General features: G+C 36.4%; 1 protein-coding gene and 2 pseudogenes across 1 annotated transcript; 1 reads left to right on the forward strand and 2 right to left on the reverse strand.

Annotated features, from left to right (window-relative positions):
• Positions 1-256: 256 nt before the first annotated feature.
• LOC118529406 (vacuolar protein-sorting-associated protein 25 pseudogene) lies at positions 257-823 on the reverse strand (annotated as a pseudogene).
• A 4,210-nt stretch (positions 824-5,033) lies between these two features.
• Positions 5,034-5,965, reverse strand: LOC118529391 (olfactory receptor 6C76-like; annotated as a pseudogene).
• Positions 5,966-19,990: 14,025 nt separating this feature from the next.
• LOC118529377 (olfactory receptor 6C6-like) lies at positions 19,991-23,092 on the forward strand. The gene is made up of 2 exons (XM_036082214.2): positions 19,991-20,903; positions 23,052-23,092. Exons 1-2 carry the CDS (start codon positions 19,991-19,993, stop codon positions 23,090-23,092), a joined length of 954 nt encoding a protein of 317 aa, XP_035938107.2.
• The last annotated feature ends 1,137 nt before the right edge of the window (positions 23,093-24,229 follow it).

Below are 24,229 nucleotides of genomic sequence, written 5' to 3' on the forward strand. Positions count from 1 at the left end.
GAGACAGAAGCTTGTGCAGGTGCATGTATGTATGTACTTACATGTGTGAACACATGTGGAATTAAAGGTTTACAGACCCTGGCTCAGGGACAGTCTAGGATGGGAGAGGAGGTAGGGCAAAGAGAAGCTCATCTTTTCTCCCTGGCGCCTCAGCCTCACCCTTCCCCAGAGACACACACACGGAGTAAGTGGGAAACCCCATTCCTGGGCTGGAGCCCTTTTGAGTCTGGTGGAGTCTCAGATCCAGTCTGTGGGGTCATTGGGTCTGTCTCCTTTTGAAAGCCCTGGGAGGATGGGAGGTAAGAAGTCGGCCATCGCTGACAATGATGATCTCAGCCTTGTGCCCCTGCTGTAGAGCCTGCAGACCCCGAAGTAGGGTTGCTTCCTCCAGCCCATGGAACTCCTCATCCTCTGTGTCGTCCCCATTGGTCAGTTCATATAAGGTGAACACAGAGTTGTTGTGGCCACTCCTGAAAACCCACTGATAGATGAGTTTCCCCCATTCTTCTGGCCTTTGCCACATGATCAGGAAGCTAGACTTGTTCTTATCCAACCACTCCAGGTTCCTTTTCTTCCTTAGTTCCTCTAATACAACCTGGATTGATTCCACAGGGAGCTTCTGCTGTAGCTTCACGTTGTTGAAGAGCGGGTTCTCCTGAGCTTCCATCACCGTCATGCTGGACTATTTGTGCAGGCAGCAGAAGGACAGGACCAGTGAGCACCAGGTGGCCAGCTGCTTCTGCTGAGTGTCCACGTTCGGCTGCAACGTAAAGGAGGGCAGGAAGTGATACTGCCACAGCCACTTGAAACTCATCGCCATTGTAGTAGCTCAGGAAAAACCTGACCCATTCATTCTTTAGCAGGATGCTCTTTAACCTCCAAGTGTTTGAGTTCCTTCCAAATTTTTTCTTGTGGTTGAGTTCCAGTTTCAAAGCATTGTTGTCTGAAAATATGCAGGAAATAATCTCAGTCTTTTGATATCAGTTGAGACCTGATTTGTGACCCAGTATGTGATCTATTCTGGAGAGAGTTCCATGTGCACTTGAGAAGAATGAGTATTCTGTTTTAGGATGGAATGTTCTGTACATATCTACGAAGTACATCTGGTCCAATGTGTCTTTCAAACCTCTTGTTTCTTTGTTGATCTTCTGCTTAGATGATCTGTCCATTTCTGTGAGTGGAGTGTTGGTATCCTACATTAATGTATTATTATTAATGTGTTTCTTTATTTTGGTTAACAGTTGGTTTATGTAATTGTCTGCTCCCATGTTGGAGAGATATGAATTAGTGCCATTGTATTGTTTTTAAAGTCCCTGTTTCTATAGATTGTCTCTGTTAATTTCTGGTCTATATTACTCTTGGGGTCTTTCTTCATTTATAGATTCCCCCTTAACATTTCTTGCAGGGCTGGCTTGGTGGTCACATACTCTTTCAGTTTCTGCCTGTCCTGGAAGCTCTTTTTCTCTCCATCCATTCTGAATGACAGCCTTCCTGGGAAAAAGTGTTCTTGGCTGCATGTTCTTCTCATTTAGTACCCTGAATATGTTTTGCCAGCCCTTGCTGGCTTGCCAGTTCTCTGAGGATAGGTCTGATGCTATTCAGATGTTCCTCCCTCCATACCTAAGAAATCTTTTCCCCCTAGATGCTCTCAGGATAGCTTCCTTGGCTCTAAGATATGCCAAGTTTCACTATTATGTGTCGGGGTGTTGATCTATTTTTATTGACTTTGGGAGGGGTCCTCTCTGCCTCTTGGACATGAATTGCTTGTTTCCTTCCCTACATTAGGGAAGTTCTCAGCTATGATTTGCTCAAATATACCTTCTAGTCCTCTCTCTCTCTCTACCCTCTCAGGGATCCCAATAATTCTGACATTGGAACGTTTCATGGCATCACTGATCTATTTTCATGGGCTACTAGCCGCCTATCCCTATTTTCCTCAGCTTCCTTCCTTTCTACCAGTTTATCTTCTACGTCACTGATTCGATCTTTTGCCTCATTTACCTTGGCTGTTAGAGTATCTAGTTTAGACTGCATCTCATTCATGGCATTTTCAAGTTCAGTCTGATTAGATCCCATTTATGCCTATAGAGATTCTATATTGTCACTAATGCTTTTTTCAAGCCTAGCTATTGACTTCATGTTTGCTATCCTGAATTCTCTCTCTGACATCTTCCTTATATCCATATCCATTAGTTCTGTGGCAGAGGACATTGTCTCTGGCTCTTTTCTTTGTTGAGGGTTCCTCCTCTTAGTCATTCTGGTTGAGTGAATGAACAGAATCCAAAATATCAACCACGACCCAAGCAAAATGCACCCTAGAAAAAATCCAAAGTGGTAGGAACCTACCACAGATATGCAAACAAAGCAAGATGGTCCAAAACAATAAAAAAAAGGGGGAGAGAGAGATTATAATTTCTCAGGGTGGACAAAACAAGGTGATCTGCCTGTTCCTGCTTGATTTTTGTTCTCTGTGTTAGAAGACACAATTGCAAAGAAATCAGAGCTTATATATATATATATATATATCTCAAGATAAAATTGAATAGAGTGATAAATGGACTAGTGATAAATGGACTAGATTTTATAAATCTGTAAAATGTAAATGTGAAAAAATAAAAGTTAAAAAGCGACTTAAAAACATAAGTTGGGAAATGACTCTACTTGAAACAGGAACAGGGTAAAAAAGAAAAGAAAAGAAAGAAACAAAAAAGAAATGTAAAATTTTAGCCTGAAGTATAAACAAATTGTGGGGGAACACCTGGAGCTCCCTGTATTATTTTCCCCTAGCGTTGAAGTTTTACAGTCCTGTGGGAAATAAGCTTATGATTCATCTGTTCTTCCAGTCTGTCTTCTGCAGGAGGGGCCTGCTGCTCAGCTTCCCAGGCCTCTTTGCCTGGGTGTAGTTGCCCCACCCCTTGTTAGGGGGATGGGCTTAATGTGAACTGGTCATCTATCTGTTTGGCTTTTGTTCCCTGGTGGCTTTCCACTTCTCTTTCAAGGGTCAGAGCAAATATGGCTGTGTGGGTATCTCTGGCCCAGAGCTGTGAGGTCACAGTCCCCTTTCTTCAATAAACCTTCCAGGTCAAACCATCTCCACTTCTGTGTGTACCAAACTCCACAGACTCTCACCATTCATGCCCACTGTAACTGTTCTGGGGGAGTTCCGGGGACCCTTGAGCATCTCTGCACTTTGCAATTGCTAGTGGCTGTGGGCTCATGTGTGCACCCTCTTCCTCAGTTCCCAGTTCATGACTGGGTGTGGCCCCAGTGTCCTTTCAGGAGTCACACTGCCCTGAGAGCTATTGCCCTGTCATGGGAGCAAGCCATTTTATATCTCCCGTGGATTGTTAAATGGCCTGCACCTTCTAGTCCTTTTTGTGATGTTCAGGCAGAGAGCGGTCTCCCTATCGGCCTGGCTCGAGTTTTATGATGACTGGAGATGAGAATCTCTTCTGGGCTCGCTGACCATAACCAGTCTGCCTGCTCCACTGCTTGGGCACTTTATCGGTTCAGACTCCCCCCATACTTTCTGAGTTTCTTGGAATCCTGAGACCACAATGATCCACCTAAAATTCTGCCCTATTCATCCCCTGTATCTTTTTCACAGAGGGATGTCTCTTGCAGGAGCAGATTTCTAAGGGTCCCAATTTTGTGCTCCGGTGTTATATCACTTTCTGGTGGCTGGCTTATGGAGGTTCCCTCCCTCCTCTATTTATCTTCCGATATTTTCCCCAAAGATTCAAGGTTCTGCACCTCCAATCTTTCAAAAAGTTGTCATTTTTCTGCTTGTAGAAATCCAGATAAATCTTCTTACATCTCAGGTTGAATTCGTGTGTGTTCAGAATGGTTTGATAGATATCCAGCTAAATTAGAGGGACCAGATGAAACAAGGTCCCCTACTCTGCCACCATCTTCCCTAAACTTTGCTGCATTTTATTCTTAATTAAAGTTACATGATGGGTCACCTGGGAGGCTTAGTTGGTTAAGTCTCTGACTCTTGATTTCGGCTCAGGTCATGATGTCAGGGTTGTGAGATCAAGCCCCACATCAGGCTCCACGCTCAACATGGAGTCTGCTTCTCTCTCTCTCAGCCTCTCCCCTTGCTCATGCTCTCTCTCCCTCTCTCTCTCAAATAAATAAATAAATCTTGGGGCGCCTGGGTGGCTCAGTCATTAAGCATCTGCCTTCGGCTCAGGTCGTGATCCCGGGGTCCTGGGATCGAGCCCTGCATCAGGCTCCCTGCTCCGCGGGAAGCCTGCTTCTCCCTCTCTCACTTCCCCTGCTTGTGTTCCCTCTCTCACTGTGTCTCTCCTGTCAAATAAATAAATAAAATCTTTAAATAAATAAATAAATAAATAAATCTTTTTAAAAAGTTATGTGATTTAGCATACACATATGAGTCAACATTTACTTATTTACTTATATAGCATAAAATGTAAAATAAAAATAATATACCATATGATTTTTTATTACACTAGCATAGTGGGTTTTTTTCAATTCTCAAAACAAAGAATGACATTGATACTTTAATCACAACTTCCCACTTTTAAGTATCTTTATTTAAAAACAATAGAGAATGTGTATCAGGACATAAAAAGCCAAGCAAAGGTAAAATCCCAAAGAAGACATCATATAATATAATTGTTTTGAACTTATCAAGATTTTACAGAAAATCAAATATAAAAACAAAATATACTACACAGATATAGAAATAATTGAGTCTCCATGAACTAATACATAAAGTTGATTAAAATAATCTTTCAAATATTTGCTACATTTAAATGGTAGAAGAGGAGAAAGGGGTCAAATTTGAGAATTCTTACAATGGAACAAAAAAATAAAGTTTTAGTATTTTGAAAGGGAAGGCATTATTGAGAAACAAGAGCTAATGTAAACATCATGACACTTCAGAAAGAAATGAAAGGACAAATATGACTATATATTGGGTGGTGCAATAGTAAAATTAGGACCCAATCTAAGCATTTCCTTTGCAATTTTCCTTATTAAGTTTCTTTATATCTCTCATTATGATTCTATTTGAATAAAGACAGAATCCTTTGTAGCAAGTTCTTAAATGCTTGCTTTACCTGCTGGTTCCTTAGAGTATAAATAAAGGGGTTCAAAAGTGGAACAACAGAAGTATTGAGAATTGCCACTCCCTTCATTAAGGATATCCTGTTTGACTGAGGGTTTAATGTACATGAAGATGCAGCTGCCATATGAGAGGGAGATGATAATCATGTGAGAAGAACACATGGAGAAAGCCTTTTTCTCTGGTTGGCAGAAGGGATTTTTTAAATTGTCAAGGCAATATATGTGTATGATAGAATCACTAATGCCAAAGTGACCAGCAGAATCACCAAAGCTAAGACGAAACTCATCATTTCCAACACATGCATATCAGTGCAGGAGATTTGCAAGAGGGGAGCAGTGTTACAGTAGAAACGATCAATGATATTGGAGTCACAGAAGTCCAGGCTTAAGCCTAAAATGAGTCCTGGAAAGGTGATGAGGAAACCAGTGATCCAAGAGCTAAGGACTAGCTGGATACAGATTTTGCTGCTCATATGGTCATATAATGCAGGGGTTTACAGATGGCAACATAACGATCATAGGACATGACAGCCAGGACATAAAATTCAGATGCACTGAGAAGGATGGCAAAAAATGACTGAGTTGCTCAACAGTTATAGGAAATGGTTTTGTCACTGGTTGCAATGTTTACAAGCAATTTGGGGATGCAGACTGTTGTATAAGAAATTTCTAAGAAAGAAAAATTTTGAAGAAAGAAATACATAGGGGTCTTGAGATGAGAATCCAGCAAAGTGAGGGTAATGATAACTAAGTTGCCTGAGATGCTTAGCAAGTAGGTAAGGAGTGGGAAGATAAATAGCACAATCTTCAATTTGTAGTCCTCTGTCAATCCTGCTAAGATAAATACTGTCACGGTTGTATGGTTTTCCATCTTGACCTCCTGATATGCTTTTGCTCTCGTAAAAATATTGAGGAAAAAATATGTACAGGTACCAGTGGTAAAATATGAAGATAACAACGTCAAAGTATTAGTAATTGCTATTGATTATACATACTAATGGGGCACTTTTTTTGAAATGATTAATGTAGGATAAACTAACAAAAGCTGTTACTTTGCTTTTGAGGAAAGACAAATATTTTCTACAAATTTGATGAAATAAAAAACTATCTTATATATCATCTTTATAGTCTGGCTTAGATTTATGGTAATGAGGTGAAGAAATGAACAGGTATGTGAAAAAAAATTATTTCTTCTTTTCTCAGTATGTAAGTGCTAAAATGTCATAGTACTTATACTCAGCCTGATGACTATACAAATACCATTGCCTCAAGGAACTGACCATGAGTGCAACAGAGAAACAAGATGATATATGAATGTTTAAGATGGTTGAAAATAGAAATCCAGCTTTAGGTTTAAGATTATCCTGGAAGTAATTCAGTATAACAACTGTAGCTCTTCCCTGGTTTGGCCTGTGCCACATCTACTCAGCTAATGAACACTCTTTCTTGGTCCTATCTGATTTTTTATTCCTATAAATCAGTGTAGTGTGTTTTGTCTCTATCCCATCTCTTCATTTCTTCACTTTTATCATGTCCTCTGCCAATATTAAATTTACCTGATTGCATAGTAAAACTGACTTGAAAAGAATTAAATTCAGTGTTTCTTCTGGTCATAGTTCTGAAAACAGAAAAAGAATAACACAGTGATATGCAAAATAAAGTGAATAAGGGTTCAGAGAGAGGGGAATGAAATAAGGAAGAAAGAGAAGGAAGACGAAAGAAGTAGAAAAGAGGTAAGACAGTAGAGGAAGACCATAAAGAGAAAAACTTACCATTAAGATTGGATTTTTCTTCAGATGAGACAGTGACTGGTATTTAGCTCTTGGCTTCTTACCTGATGTGCAGAAATGAGTTACAGCAAAGCTGTAAGGAGAATACAGAGAAGAAGCTCTAGCAAAATTTCACTCTGATGATCAGTCACTTGGCAAGTGTTCAGACACTTGCAGGTAATACTGACTGCCCCCAAATAATATGGGAAGTCAAAAGCCAAGCCAATTCAAATGGAGTTGATTGTGTGGTTGAAAATTATATAAGCTCTCATTAAACTAAATGTCATGAAAACTCCTAGGTATAAACATTTCATCCCTTGAGGGCAAGTTTCTTGTTTGATGACTTCATTATTAGTTATGCTTCTTTAAGGACTTCATTATGAATATGAAACACTTACTAAGCAATTTTTTTAGTTTCAGGGGTAGAAGTTAGTGATTCATCAGTTGCACACAACACCCAGTGCTCATTACATCAAATGCCCTCCTTAATGCCCATCATCTAGTTACCCCATTCCCCTGCCCACCTCCCCTCCAGCAACCCTTAGTTTGCTCCCTACAGTTTAGAGTCTATGGTTTGTCTCCCTCTCTGTTTTGATCTTATTTTATTTTTCCTACCCTTCCCCTATGTTCATCTGTTTTGTTTCCTAAATTCCATGTATGAATGAAATCATATGGTATTTGTCTTTCTCTGACTGACTTATTTTGCTTAGCATCATACCCTGTAGTTCTATCCACATAATTGCAAATGGCAAAATTTCATTCTTTTCAATGGCTGAGTAATATTCATATATATATATTTTTTTTTTCTCACATCTTCTTTATCCATTCATCTGTTGATGGACATCTGGGCTCTTTCCATAGTTTGGCTATTGTGGACATTGCTGCTATAAACATTGGGGTGCATGTGCCCCTTCAAGTCACTATGTTTGTATCCTTTGGATAAATACCAAGTAGCGCAATTGTTGGGTCATAGGGTAGTTTTAGTCTTAACTTTTTGAGGCACCTCCATACAGTTTTCCAGAGTGGCTGCACCAGTTTGCATTCTCCATGGACCTATAAAAATTGTTTACATTCCCACTAACATAAACAATTTTTATAGGTCCATGGAGAATGCATTGTTATAAGGTGAGGAGTCAAAGAAGTATAAGTCAATGTCCCTGCCTATTGTAGTTTACCAATATATTGAGGAGACAGAATTTGTGCATGAATATAGCAATGTACAATGTGCCATAAACTTAATGGTAAATGAGACTCATTCTTACTATAGGGCTTAGGGGTTGAGAGAGATTAATAAGAATGGATATTTAAAAAAAAAAGATGGATCCAAAGCTAAGCATTGGAGATAGATTAGGAAACAGAATAGGCATTTTAGGTAGGATAAACAGTGTGAAGAAGGTACACAAGGATGAAAACTCATGAATTAATAAAAATTTATCAGAAAGAATACAATAACAGTTTTCTCCAGGGAATATTTAAGGTTCTAGAGTTCTGGCTATTACAAAGTATAATAATATCTTCCTAGTACTTACACACATTCTCCCAAACCAAAGGGACAGTTCCTGGAGGCAACTAATTGTATTATAATGGTTACAGTCATTTGGGTAAAAGACAGGTCCATCACCCCCATGAGTAAGAATTTTATGAAATCAGACCCAGTTTTTCTCCTGCTTCCCAACTCCCTAGATATACATTGGAACAGTGTATATTATAGTGTGTTTAGCAAGCCTATTAATTTTATTTATGTTTACATGAAAAACTGCAAGAAAATTTTCCCTACCTTCAAAATCATGAACACATCTTTATTCAAAACTGGTGTCATTTAATATATCAATTTCAGATCCTGTGTAATCAAAATAAAATCAGAATAACTTAAATCTATTAATATAAATAAAGTACTCATAGTTTTAGATATATTTATTTTCAATATGTGGATTATAAATCAGTCTGCAGAACATGAAAACTTACAAACTTTACTTTCTTTAATTTCCTGGTTGACCCATTGATTCTTTAGTAGGATGCTCTTTAGCCTCCACGTATTTGAGTTCTTTCCGACTTTCCTCTTGTGATTGAGTTCTAGTTTCAAAGCATTGTGGTCTGAAAATATGCAGGGAATGATCCCAATCTTTTGGTACTGTTTGAGACCTGATTTGTGACCTAGGATGTGATCTACTCTGGAGAATGTTCCATGGGCACTAGAGAAGAATGTGTTATTCTGTTGCTTTGGGATGGAATGTTCTGAATATATCTGTGAAGTCCATTTGGTGCAGTGTATCATTTAAAGTTTTTATTTCCTTGTTAATCTTTTGCTTAGATGATCTGTCCATTTCAGTGAGGGGGATGTTAAAGTCCCTTACTATTATTATATTGTTGTCAATGTGTTTCTTTGCTTTTGTTGTTAATTGGCTTATATAATTGGCTGCTCCTATGTAAGGGGCATAGATATTTACAATTGTTAGATCTTCTTGGTGGATAGACCCTTTAAGTAGGATATAGTGTCCTTCCTCATCTCTTATTACAGTCTTTGGTTTAAAATCTAATTTGTCTGATAGAAGGATTGCCACCCCAGCTTTCTTTTGGTGTCCATTACCATGGTAAATGGTTTTCCACCCCCTCACTTTCAATCTGGGGGTGTCTTTGGGTCTAAAATGAGTCTCTTGCAGACAGCATATCGATGGGTCTTGTTTTTTATCCAATCTGATAGACTGTGTCTTTTGATTGGGACATTTAGCCCATTTACATTCAGGGTAACTACTGAAAGATACAAATTTAGTGCCACTGTCTTGCCTGTAAGGTGACTGTTACTGTATATTGTTTCTGTTCCTTTCTGGTCTTTGTTACTTTTCGGCTCTCTCTTTGCTTAGAGGACCCCTTTCAATATTTCTTGTAGGGCTAGTTTCGTGTTTGCAAATTCCTTTAGCTTTTGTTTGTCCTGGAAGCTTTTTATCTCTCCTTCTGTTTTCAATGACAGCCTAGCTGGATATAGTATTCTTGGCTGCATATTTTTCTCGTTTAGTGCTCTGAATAGATCATGCCAGTCCTTTCTGGCCTTCCAGGTCTCTGTGGATAGGTCTGTTGCCAGTCTAATGTTTCTACCATTGTAGGTTACAGATCTCTTCTCCCTAGCTGCTTTCAGGATTTTCTCTTTGTCTCTGAGACTCATAAGTTTTACTATTAGATGTCAGGGTGTTGACCTATTTTTATTGATTTTGAGGGGGGTTCTCTGTGCCTCCTGGATTTTGATGCCTGTTTCCTTCCCCAAATTAAGGAAGTTCTCTGCTATAATTTGCTCCAATATACCTTCTGCCCCTCTCTCTCTTTCTTCTTCTTCTGGGATCCCAATTATTCTAATATTGTTTCATCTTATGGTATCACTTATCTCTCGAATTCTGCCCTCATGATCCAGTAGTTGTTTATCTCTCTTTTTCTCAGCTTCTTTATTTTCCATCATTTGGTCTTCTATATCACTCATTCTCTCTTCTGCCTCATTTATCTTAGCAGTTAGAGCCTCCATTTTTGATTGCACCTCATTAATAGCCTTTTTGATTTCGACTTGGTTAGATTTTAGTTCTTTCATTTCTCCAGAAAGGGTTTCTCTAATATATTCCTGGCTTTTCTCAAGCCCAGCTAGTATCTTTAAAATCATCATTCTGAACTCTAGTTCCGACATCTTACTAATGTCTGTATTGATTAAGTCCCTGGCAGTCGTTACTGCCTCTTGTTCTTTTTTTTGAGGTGATTTTTTCCATCTTGTCATTTTGTCCAGAGGAGAATAGATGAATGGGAGAACAAAATGCTAACAGGGTAACAACGACCCCCGAAAAATATACACTAAAGAAATCAGAAGAGACCTAAAACCAGGGGAAAGAAAGGAAAAAGAAAAAAAAAAAAAAAAGAAAAAGATAAAAACAAACAAAAACAAAAAAACATAATATGATCAAATATGATCAGGCTGGTGCATAGATCAGTGCCACACACTAGATTTTGGGCATATTTTGGTCTGTTAGAAGAAAGTGTCTCCCAAAATTTTAAAGAAAGAAAAACTTATATATGTACAAAAATAAGGGTAAATATGATGAAGGGGTGGAATATGACTGTAAAGCTGAAAATTATAAAAGATTTTATAAAAGGAATTGATAAGAAGTTGTTTCAAAAAATAAAGAAGAGGATTAAAAAAAAAGGGAGGGAAAGTGATCAGGCAGGAGATTAGAACAAAGCCATACACTAGAGATTTAAGGTATATTTTGGTCTGTTAGAAGAAACTGTATCCCAAAATTTTAAAGAGAGGACTTATATATATGTACCAAAAATAAGGTTAACTACTATGAAGGGATAGAATATGACTCTAAAAATGAAAAATACAAAATATTTTTTAAAAAGGGGATTGATAAGATGTTGGCTGAAAAAGGGACAAAGAAATATTCAAAAAAGAAAGAAAAAGAAAGTCAAAAAAAAATTAATTTTGAAAGACTAAAGAATCATGGGGGAAAAAGCCATGAATTCTATGTGCTGTATTCCCTTAGCTCTGGAGTTCTGCTGTTCTCATTGATCGGTAAACTTGGTCTTGGCTGGCTGTTCTTGCTGATCTTCTGGGGGAGGGGCCTGTTGCCATGGTTTCCAAATGTCTTTGCCGGAGGCAGAATTGCCCCGCCCTTGCCTGTCCGGGCTAAGCAATCTGCTTGGGTTTGCTCCCTGGAGCTTTTGTTCCCTGCAAGCTTTCCATACAGCTTTGGAGGACAAGAGTGAAAATGGTCGCCTCCCAATCTCCACCCCAGAGGAGCCGAGAACTCGGGGCCCCACTCCTCAGTGAGCCCCCAGAGAAAAGCAGTCAATCACTCCCGTCTCCCCAGTCTCCGGCCACACTCCGTGCTCACCCAGCCTGTGACCAAGCGTTTCTATCTCTGGCACACGACCCCGTGTGGAGTCTCCAAACCCAGCAGATCCCTGTGGTGTGCTCCCGTGCCACTCCTCCTGGGGGAGGAAGGGGAGTCTCCCCGATCTGCCGCTTGTTGGTCCCTGCTGGAAGAGCAGTGGCCAGATTGTGCCACGAGACGCAGTTTATGGCAACCCCGGGCTGAGAGCCCACTCCTCGGCTCTGTCTCTGCAGCTGGCTTCCCCGCTCCAATACCTGGGAGCTCTGCCACACTCAGGCACCCCAGGTCTTTCTGTGACCCCCAAGGGTCCCAAGACCACACTGTCCCAGTAAGGGTTCCACCCCCTGCTTAGCTACTGGAGCGATGTCCCTCAGCAGAGCTGACTTCTAAAAGTTCCGATTTTGTGCTCCACTGCTCTATCACTTGCCAGAAGCGGCTGACGGAGGCCCCCTCCCCCGCCATCTATCCTCCCAAATATCGCCTCGGATTCACTTCTCTGCACGTCCTACCTTCCAGAAAGTGGTCGCTTTTCTGTTCAGAGAGTTGTTGCTATTTTTTTCTTCGATCTCCTGTTGAGTTCGTAGGTGTTCAGAATGGTTTGATCCCTATCCAGCTGAATTCCTGAGACCAGATGAAATCCAGGTCTCCTACTCCTCTGCCATCTTGCTCCCATTAAGCTGTTACTTTTAAAAGCAGGAGAAGTACCTGACTTTCCTAACACAAAGAAACAGACAGAGAGTAAGAAAAAATGATGAGGCAGAGGAATATATCCCAGATGAAAGACCAGAAAAAAACTACAGCAAAAGACCTAAGTGAAAGGAGATAAATAATATGCCTCATAGAGAGGTTAAAGTTATGATCAAAAGATACTCGCTAGACTTGAGAAAAGAGTGGAGAACCTCAGTGAGCCCCTTAACAAAAAGATTAAAAGGAAACAATCAAAGATGAAGAACAAAATAAATGAAATTTCAAAACATTACATGGAATAAGTAGCAGACTAGAGGAAGCTCAACCAAAATTGGTGATCTGAAGGACAGAGTAATGGAAAGTAATCAAGTAATCATGGACAGAGTAGTGGAAAGTAATCAAGATGAGAGGAAAAAATATGCAAAATGAGAATAGACTTAGGGAACTCAGCAACTCTATCAAGTGTGATTACATTCACGTTATAGGGATGTCAGAGGAGAAAAGAGAAAAAGGAGAAGAAAATTCATTTGAAGAAATAATAGTTGAAAACTTCCTGAATCTGGGGCAGGGAACAGAAATCCACATCCAGGAGGCACAGAGATGCCCCAACAAAATCAACCTAAGAAGGTCCACACCAAGATACATACTAATTAAAATTGCAAAAAGTAGTGATAAAGAAAAAATTTAAAAACAACAAAAGAAAAGAAGACAGTAATATACGAAAGAACCCCTATAAGGCTATCAGCTGATGATTCAGCAGAAATTTTGCAGGCCAGAGAAAAGTGGCATGATATAGTCAAAGGCCTAAAACAACAACAAAACACAAACAAAAACCCCTGCAGCCAAAAATATTCTATCCATCAAAGCTAACATTCAGAACAGAAGAAGACATAGTTTCCCAGACAAAAGTTAAGGAAGTCATGACAACTAAACCAGCCCTCCAAGAAATGTTAAAGGGGACTCTTTGAGTGGAAAAGAAAGACTTTAAGTAAGAGGAAAATAGTAGAAAGGACAAAAGCAGTAAAAATAAATGTATCTTTAAAAATCAGTCAAGGGACTCACAAATGAAAGGATGTAAGGTATGATACCACATACCTAAAATATGGGAGGGAGAGGAATTAAGAATGCATTGAAACATAAGTGACCATCACTTAATATAGACTGCTATATGCAGAAGATGTTATATACAAGCCTGATGGTAACCACAAACCAAAAACCAGTAATAGATATGCAAGAAATAATGAGGAAGGAATCTAAGTAGGTAACTAAAGAAAGCCAGCAGAACAAGAGAGAAGAGAGTAAGAGAAGAAAGAAACAGAGAAGAACTACAAAAACAAGCACAAAACAAGAGACAAAATGGCAATAAGTGCACACCTATTGATAATTACTATAAATGTAAATGGATTAAACTCTCCAATCAAAGACATAGGGTGATGGAATGGATAAAAAAGCAAATCCCATTTATATGCTGCCCAAAAAGAGACTCATTTCAGATGGAAAGACACATGCAGATTGAAAGTGAGGGTTTGGAGAAATATTTATCATGCAAGTGGATGTGAAAAGAAATCTGGGGTAACAATGCTTATATCAGACAAAATAGACTTTAAAACAAATACTGTAATAGGAGACAAAGGACTCCATGTAATTCTAAAGGGAAAAATCCAACAAGAAAATATAACAATTGTAAAGATTTATGCACACAAAATGGGAGCACCCAATACATAAAGCAGTTAATAACAAACATAAAGGAACTAATCAATAGTAATACCATAATAGTAGGGGACATTCACACCCTACTTACATCAACAGATAGATCATAGTGACAGAAAATCAACAAGAAATAGTAGCTTTGTTGACACATTGAACCAGATGATTTTAACAGGTATATTCAGAATATTCCATCCTAAAACAGCAGAATACACATTCTTTTCAAGTGCACATTGAAAATTCTCCAAAATAGATCCCATCTTTGGCAAGAAAAATAGTATCAACATATTCAAAAAGATGGAAGTCATACCATGCATCTTTTTTACCATAATGCTATCAAACTAAAAATCAACCACAAAAATTCCTGGAAAGAACATAAATACATGGAGGTTAAATAACATGTTACTAAACAATAAATGGGTCAACCAAGATGGCACACAGGAAATCAAAAAAATGCATGGAGACAGTGAAAATGAAAACACAATGGTCCAAACTTTTGAGATGCAGCAAAAGTGGTTTTAAGAGGGAAGTTTATAGAAACACAGGCCAACCTCAAGAAGCAAGAAAAATCTCAAATAACTTAACGTTACATGTAAAGAAGCCAGAAAAAAAAGAATAAATAAAACACAAAAGCAGTGGTATGAAGGAAATAATAAAGATTAGAGCAAAAATAAACAAAGTAGAAACAAAAAAAAATAGAAACCAGGAGCTGGTTCCTTGAAAACATCAATAAAATTAACAAACCTTTAGCCAGACTTATCAAAAAACAACAACAAAAAAGACTCAAATAAACAAAATCACAAGTGATAGAGGAGAAATAACAACTGACACCCCGGAAATACAAAGAATTATAAAAGAATATTATGAAAAATTATATGCCCCCAAATTGGGCAACCTAAATGAAATGAATAAATTTCTAGAAACATACACACTATGAAAACTGAAACAGGAAGAAATAGAAAATTTTAACAGACCAATTACAAGCAATGAAATTGATTCAATAATTAAAAATATCCCAACAAACAAAAGTCCAGGACCAAATGGCTTCACAGGTGAAGGCTACCAAACATTTAAAGAAGAGTTAAGACCTATTCTTCTCAAACTTTTCCAAGAAATAGAAGAGGAAGGAAATCTTCCAAATTCGGTCTATGAGGCCAGCATTTTGCTGATATAAACACCAGATAAAGACACTACAAAAAAGAAATACACATCTCTGATGACCATAGATGCAAAAATCCTCAACACTATATTACCAAATCAAATCCAAAAATACATTGAAAAAATTATTCACCATGATCAAGTGGGATTTATTCCTGAGATGCAAGCATGATTCAATATTTGCAAAGCAATCAACATCATATCACATCAACAAGGGAAAAGATAAAAATCAAACGGTCATTTCAATAGATGCAGAAAGAGCACTTGACAGAGTACAATACCCTTTCATAATAAAACCCTCAACAAAATAGATGTAGAAGGAACATACCTCAACACAATAAAGGCCCTATACCAAAACCCACAGCTAACATCATACTCAATGGGGCAAAACTGAGAGCTTTTCCCCTAAGGTCAAGAGCAAGACAAGAATGTCCACCCTCACCACATTTATTCTACATAGTACTAAATGTCCTAGGCACAGCAATCAGACAAGAAAAAGGAATAAATGTGATGTAAATTAGTAAAGTAAAACCCACTATTTGCAGATGACAAGATACTATATAGAGAAATCCCAAAAAACTCCACCAAAAAACTACTAGAACTGATAAATGAATTCACTAAGATCACAGGATATAAAATCAATGTACTGAAATCTGTTGTATTTTTATACACCAGCAATGAAGCAACAGAAAGAGAAATTAAGAAAACAATCCTATTTACAACTACACTGAAAAAATAAAATACCTAGGAACAAACCTAACCAAGGAGGTGAAAGACCTGTACTCAAAAAACTGTAAAACACTGATGAAAGAAATTGAAGAGGACAAAAACAAATGGCAAGATATTCCATGCTGACTGGTTGAAAGAACAAATATTGTTAAAGTGTCTATACTACCCAAAGCAATCTACACATTTAAAGCAGTCTCTATCAAAATACTAACAGCATAACATAATAAGAAAAAAATACTAACAGCATGTTTCACAAAACTAGAAAAAAAAAACCTAAAATTTGTATGGAACCACAAAAAACCGAATAGCCAAAGGAATCTTGAAAAAGAACAAAATTGGAATTACCACAATTCCAGACTTCAAGTTATATTACAAAGCTATACTAATCAAAACAATATGGTACTGGCAGGAAAGTAGACACATAGATCAATGGAACAGAATTACAGAAATAAACCCATGATTCAATTACTCTTTGACAAAGGAGGCAAAAATATGCAGTGGGAAGACAATCTTTTCCACCAATAGGTTTGTCAAAACTGGAAAGCTACATGCAAAGGAATGAAAGTGGACCACTTTCTTACACCAAACAAAAAACAATGGATTTTCTTACACCAAACAAAAGAATGGATTAAAGACCTAAATGTGACACCTGAAACCATAAAAATTCTAGAAGAGAGCACAGGCAGTAATTTCTCTGACATTTGCTATGGCAACATTTTTCCTGATATGTTTCCTGAGGCATGGAAACAAAAGCAAAAATAAACTATTGGGACTTCATCAAAATAAAAAGCTTCTGCCCAGAGAAGGAAACAATCAACAAAATTAAAAGACAATCTACCAAAGGAGAGAAGCTATTTGAAAATGACATATCTGATAAAGAGTTAGTATTCAAAGTATACAGAGAACTTTTACAACTCAACACAAAAAAAACGAACAATCCAATTAACAAATGGGCAGAAGTCATGAGCAGAATTTTCTCCAAAGAAGATATTCACATGGCATCAGACACATGAAGAGATGTTCAACATCACTCGTCATTAAGCAAATGCAAATCAAAACTACAATGAGATATCATCTCACACCTGTCAGAATGGCTAAAATCAAGAACTGAAGAATCAATAAGTATTGGCGTGGATGTGGAGAAAAAGGAACCCTCGTGCATTGTTGATGGAAATGCAAACTGGTGCAGCCACTGTTGAAGGCAGTATGGAGGTTTCTTAAAAAATAGAGCTACATATGATCCATTAATTCCACTACTGGGCATTTACCCAAAGAATATGAAAACAGTAATATGAAAAGATATGCACACCCCTATGCTTTTGCAGCACTATTTACAATGGCCAAAATATAGAAGCAGCTCAAGTGTGCATGATTAGATGAATGGATAAAGATGTATATGTATATGTGTGTGTGTATATATATATATAAATATATATATGTATATGTGTATATATGTATATGTATATACATATATATAATGAAATATGATGAAGTATTACTTAGCCATAAAAAAGAATGTAATCTAGCCATTTGAATCAACATGGATGGATCTAGAATGTATATGCTAAGCAAAATAATCAGTCAGAGGAGGACAAATAACATCTGATTTCACTCACATGTGGAATTTAAGCAACAAAACCAGTGAACAAAGGAAAAAAAAAAAAAAAAACCAAAAAAATGACTCTTAACTATCAAGAACAAAGTTAGTGATGGTTACCTGAGGGGATGGGTGAAATAAGTGAAGGAGATTAAGATCGCACTTATCTTGAAGAGCACTGTGTAATGTATAGAATTGATGAATCACTATATTGTACTCCTGAAACTAATATATCACTGTATGTAGACTATATTGGATTTAAAATTTTTTAAAATGTACTTAGTGTCAATTTAAAGAAGAAAAAGAAAAAAAGAATTTTCAACCGGCATCCTTGAAAGTTAAGGGAAGACTAGGAAATTTTCCAAATTAAAGGAGACTAAAACATTATGGTAATTAACATGTAATTCTAAATTGTATTATTTTCTATAAGGAAAATTTTTAGTCACTGGTGAAACTTAAATACAATTAGAGAAGTACATGTTAATAATGTATCATTATTAATGTCCTGATAATAATAGTTATATCATGCTTATCTAGTAGAATATTCTTTTTTGTTATAAACACATACTACTATATTGAGTAGCAGATGGAGCATCAAATGGTGCAGAAATATAAGGTCTTCATGGTGTATTTGTTGTTTTTTTTTTTCTTTATATTGTATATTGTTTCAAAATTTAAAAAGTAGCAAAACATTTAAGTACTGCCCTACACCTCCGATTTGGGGTATAGGTCACAAGTTAATGAAATCCTAACACTGATTGAGGAAGCAAGAGAGGTTTCCTTTTGGGATAAATCATCCTAATGTGTAGAAATGGTCATACTGTCCCAAGGCAATGGAATATCTGAAATTCTTGTTGGCATTAAGTATAGGGTTTAAATTATTTTCTTGGTCTTTTTTGGGAGAATATCTGTTTTGTTTTGTAGTTAAAGAAATTCAGTTTTGTGCTTAAAGCAGTTCACAGTAGTTTTTATTTCCTTCCCTTTTTGTTTGTTTTGGTGGTTGTTGCTTTATTTTATATGTAACTGATATTCCTGACACAAGTCTCCAAGGGGCATTTCTTTTTCTTTTCTTCTTCTTCTTCTTTTTTTTAAATTAATCCCCTGTGTCTCTTATGAGCAAAATGATAAAACTTGCCTTTTGTTAGTACACAATTTGAAGCCAGAATTATTTGTTACAAAATTTGGGTTCCTTTCATATGAGGGCTTTCCGAAATGTCTTTTCATTTAGAATTTTTATGGAGACATTTACCTTCATTTTATATATAAGAAAAGAAGACAGAAAATGAATCTTACCTGGCCTAAAAGAGGATTCTAATTATTTGTAATATCTGGGTCCCATCATTTTAATGAGTGTCAGTGGAAGAGAAAGTTATTAACAGATGCATATAATTTCCAGAATCCATATCTGTTTTTAGAATCCTTCTGCAGAAAAGCTTTGGAATTAACTTCCTCTTAAATTTTTGGAATTTTTTATAATGTTATAAGAGGGAGAATATTCATCATTTATTTTTACCCTTGTTTCTACCATATTCCCATAGGGGGAAAATTATATCAATGTATTCTAGATATGGTAACTCACTTATAATTTGCAATAAATATCTAGATCATAAATGAAAGCATTCCCACAAGTAAAAGTCAAGTAATATCCACTGGTTTTTAACTGCCATATATCTCTCTGTTTTGATGTAGAATGGTCAAAACTTCATGATTAAATGCAACTGATAGGAGAAGACTGATGTATTAGAACCAAAGAAAAATAATAATTAAGTGAAATAAGATAAAGAAATAATGGGAAAGTACTGCATTGGGACAAAATAATGGTATATATTAGAATATTTCAATTGTAGAGAAAATATGTAACTGCCATTATTTTTATATTTCACACATTTGTGTTTTAATGAGCTAAGAATTTTTGAATAAACATTAAAAGTTGACATTGGTATTAATTTTCTAGATGTTACAAGAACTTTTTCAATAATTTTTTAATATAAATATAAAAAAATACATTTAAGTCAAGCTTATGTTCTGCCTATTTAGAACATTGAAACAGAATTCAGCTCATTTGGAAATGATCAGCCAAAATTTAAATTATCTTTCAAGTTCAAATAGGGAAAAAGAAAAAATTTAGTAGTGTTGTTATCATAACTGTTGCTTAAATGGAACCATCAGGTGCAGGCTGCCTATGTTGATCTATGCTGTAATTTTAAGTATCATCTGTCTTGTTAAATTGTTTCAACTTTTAACCTTTTTACATTTCTGACTATGTTGTTTTGGTTTTTTTTTTTTTTTTTTTCTCTCTGTAGCTCTTTAAAAAATTCCTCTTATTTCCACTTCTGGAGTTGTTTTCCTATGTCTACTTAATAGTACTCAAGTCTGAAATGAGGAATCAGTCAAGAGAGATTGAGTTTATTCTCCTAGGACAGACCGATGACCCACAATTGCAAATTGTGATTTTTATATTTCTCTTTCTAAACTATGTGTTGAATGTGATGGGGAACTTAACCATCATCCTTCTTACATTGCTAGATACCAGCCTCAAGACTCCCATGTATTTTTTCCTCCGAAATTTCTCCTTCTTGGAAGCTTCACTGACAACAGTCTGTATTCCCAGATATCTGATAAGCATCGTGACTAAAAACAAAATAATTTCCTACAATGGTTGTGCATCCCAGTTATTCTTTTTCCTCTTATTAGAAATTACAGAATTTTACCTACTGGCCGCCATGTCTTTTGACCGTTACGTAGCAATCTGCAAACCCCTACATTATCCCATCATTATGAACAACAAAGTGTGTTACCAACTTCTATTCGGTTCATGGACAGTTGGCTTTCTGCTTTCGTTTCCACCATTGGCCTCCGGACTGACACTGGATTTCTGTGCTTCCAGAGAAATTGATCATTTCATGTGTGACACTTCCCCTGTGCTGCAGCTTTCCTGCACTGACGCTCATTTACTGGAATTGCTTTCCTTTGTCTTATCTCTTGTAAATCTCATGGTCACGTTGCTGTTACTGATTCTTTCTTACACATGTATTATCAAGACCATTCTAAAACTCCCCTCTGCTCAGAAAAGAACAAAGGCTTTTTCTACTTGTTCTTCTCATATGATCGTAGTCTCCCTTACTTATGGTAGCTGTATCTTCAATTACATAAAGCCAACAGCAAAGGAAAGGGTGACTTTATCCAAAGGTGTAACTGTTATTTATACCTCGGTTGCCCCTTTATTAAATCCTTTCATTTACACTCTCAGAAACCAGCAAGTGAAACAAGCTTTCAAGGACACACTCCAAAATATTTTCTTTTTTTCAAAAAATGAAGAGGAAATTTAATTTTAAAATCTTAGAGAAAAAAGTAATTAAAAAATTTGACTCATTTTATAAGTTTACCTAATCCCTTTCAATTAGGTCACCTCATAATATTTTTTTCACCTCACAACATTTTAATTTTCAGCACAATGCATCTTTTCCTTCCTACTTCTCTTTATGATCATTATTCCTTTCAGCTCTACAGTATGAGTAGTCTCTTAGGTTATCAACACAAATGTGAAATTTCTTTTCCTCTACAAAACATGGTACTGACCTCCTAAAAAAAACGTTTTAAATAGATATTCATCATAAGAATTTTATAGCATTATACAGACATCAACATAACAACATGCACTACTACTGGGACTCTAGAAATTTCTTCAAATGTCACTCAAATGTTTTCAACAAGGCAAGGAAAAAAGACCAGCTTCAATTCATAAAAAGCTCATATGTTCTAAAATGTAGCAGAACTTTACCTACTAGGTCGATAGACCTGAAAATCTGGAGTGAATAAGAATCAGACACCTGGTTAACTTAATTCAAACCAAAACCAATATTCTCATCCCTAAAATGTCTTTTCAGTTTACCTGGAGTACAGTATAGAGACATGGACTATAGGCAATTCTGGGATAGGTGGTTCCTATGAGAGTTTGCTTTTTTAATATAAAACCCTATGTGAGCAGATTTTTACATTATAAAGATTGTTATGTTAAATGTATTGTGGTTGGGTATTTGGGTTTTGGAATCGGGAAGACAAGTTAGATGGCTAATATTTTAAACTAAATGAGTTGTTTGAGAGTTGAAATGCAATAGTGTCAAGGAATCTGAAGCTCCAGGAAATGGTTCCATAGTTATTTAGGAAAACAAAGAGGAATGATTGAACATTTGGTTACATGGGATAAATGAAAAAAGATTCTAAAATTGAGTTCCATCTTCCTTGGACTTCCTTTTGCCCACTCCTGCATATACTCCCTTATATATTTAATGCTTTTAAAGATGTGAGTATTACTGGTATCCTAAAAAAAAGGACCTACAAGGGAATCCCTGAAATATATAGAGTTCGATATTAGGCATAAATTGTCATCAGAGAAATCATTAAAGTATTTAATGTAACTCCTATCCATGTGGCCCTGAGAAGAAAACAATTTAAGTTCAGGTTTGTGTTCTGATTTATTTTACTATTGTAAGCCAGCACTTCTAACCATCTTCTTTTTCTAAGGCAATGACAAGGGAACAAGTCATGTTATTACATTCAAGATCCTCAAAACTTTCCAATAAGCTGTTTAAAAACTACTAACCCCTTATTAGATTTGGTTTGTGAGTTTTTTCTCATTCTTTTGATTGTCTTTTCACTTTCCTGATAGTGCCCTTCGGTCACAGAATTTTTAATTTTGATGAAGTCAATTTTTTTTAAATTTTTTATTTGGCTGCTTGTGGTTTTGGTAGCATATGTTAAAAAAAAAACATTGCTTAATCCAAAGTTGCAAGGATGTATACTTACCATTTATTCTAAGAAATTTATAGTTTTATATCTTACATTTAGGTCTTTGTTTCTACTGAGTTAGTGTGTGTATGGTTTGAAGTAAAGATTAAAATCACCATTTTCATGAAAATAGTCAGTTATCACAACATGATTTGTTGAAAAGGCTATTATTTCCCCATTGAATAACACCCTTGTTAAAAACCAATTGATCATAAATGTACAGGTCTATTATAGACTCTCAGGTCTATTCCTTTGAGGTATTGCTCAGTTGCTATGGCAGTATCACATTGTCCTAATCACTGTTCCTTTATATTAATTTTTGAAATTGGAAAGTATGACTCTTTCTGTTTTGTTCCTCTTTTTCCATGTTGTTTTGGCTATCAGGGTCCCTTGAAATTCCATATGAATTTTAGGATTAGATTGCTCATTGATGCAAAAAGAGCAGTTGAAAATTTAATAAGGATTACATTGAATCTGTGGGTCAGTTTGGAAACTATTAACCATCTTAATTAACAATGTCAAGTCTACCATCCAATAACATGGGATGTCCTTTTATTTATTTAGGACTTCTTTAATTTTTTTTAAGTTGTGTTATTTTCTTGGTACAAGTGTTGCACTTCCATGGTTAAATTTACATAAAACAACTCCTACAACTTAACAATAAAAAAGACCAAACACTCAACAAAATATAGGCAAAGGGCTTGAACAAGATATACAAATAGGCAAAAAGCACTTGAAAAGATGCTCAAGAACAGTAGTATTTAGGAAAATGTAAGTCAAAACCACAATGACATACCACTTTACAACCTCTAGGACAGTTAAGTATGTGTATGTGTATGTGCATGTGTGTGTGCCTGCCTGTGTGAGTACAGTTATATATATATCACAAAAAATAACAAGTGCTATTGTACAGAATAGCAAGTGATGATGTACAGAATTAGGAACCCCCATACAATGCTGATGGGAATGTAAAATGTGTAGTCACTTGGAAAAGTTTGGCAGCTCATCAAGAAGGTAAATATAGAGTTACCATATAACCCAGAAATTGTACTTCTGAGAATTGAAAATATATGTTCACGCAAAAATTTCAACACACATTTTCAGAGAAGTTCAGGCATAAGAGCCAAAAAGCAGAAGCAACCCAAGTAATCCTCAAGTGATGAATGGATAAACAAAATGTGGTACAGGTGTATCATTCTATTGTGCTTTGCTTTGTTGCACTTTGCATATACTACGTATCTCATAAGTTGAAAGTTTGTGAAAATCCTGCATCAATCAAGTCTGTTGGTGCGATTTTTCCAATAGCATTTGCTCATCTCTGTATTGCATTGTAGTAATTCTCACAATATTTCAAGCTTTTTCATCAGTATTATATTTGTTATGATGATCTGTGATCTGTGATCTTTGATGTTACTACTGTAATTGTTTTGGGACACCATAAACACTGCCCATATAAGACAGCAACTATAATCAGCAAATGGTGTGCGTGTTTTGACTGCTCCACTGACCAGCTATTCCCCCTTCCCTCTCCCTCTCTTCTGGCCTCTCTATTCCTTGACACATGCCAATATTTAAATTAAGCTAAGCAATAAGCCTAAAGTCGCCTGTAAGTGTACAAGTGAAAGAAAGAATCACATGTTTCTCACTTTAAGTCAAAAGCTACAAATGATTAAGTTTAATGAGGAAGGAATGTCAAAAGCCAGGATAGGCCAACAGCTATTTCTCTTGCACCAGTTAGCTAAGTTGTGAATACAAAGAAAAAGTTCATGAGGGTACCTAGGCGCTCATTTGGTTAAGCGTCCCACTCTTGGTTTTGACTCAGGTCATGA

This window comes from Halichoerus grypus, chromosome 6, assembly GCF_964656455.1.
Source record: "Halichoerus grypus chromosome 6, mHalGry1.hap1.1, whole genome shotgun sequence".
Classification (NCBI taxonomy): Eukaryota; Metazoa; Chordata; class Mammalia; order Carnivora; family Phocidae; genus Halichoerus; species Halichoerus grypus.

Excerpts from the sequence above, each read along its gene's own strand:
- LOC118529377 (XM_036082214.2), top strand. The coding sequence starts at position 19,991 with ATGAGGAATCAGTCAAGAGAGATTGAGTTTATTCTCCTAGGACAGACC. Across the intron at positions 20,904-23,051 it reads TTTCAAGGACACACTCCAAA|AACTTAACAATAAAAAAGAC; the intron begins ATATTTTCTTTT and ends AACAACTCCTAC.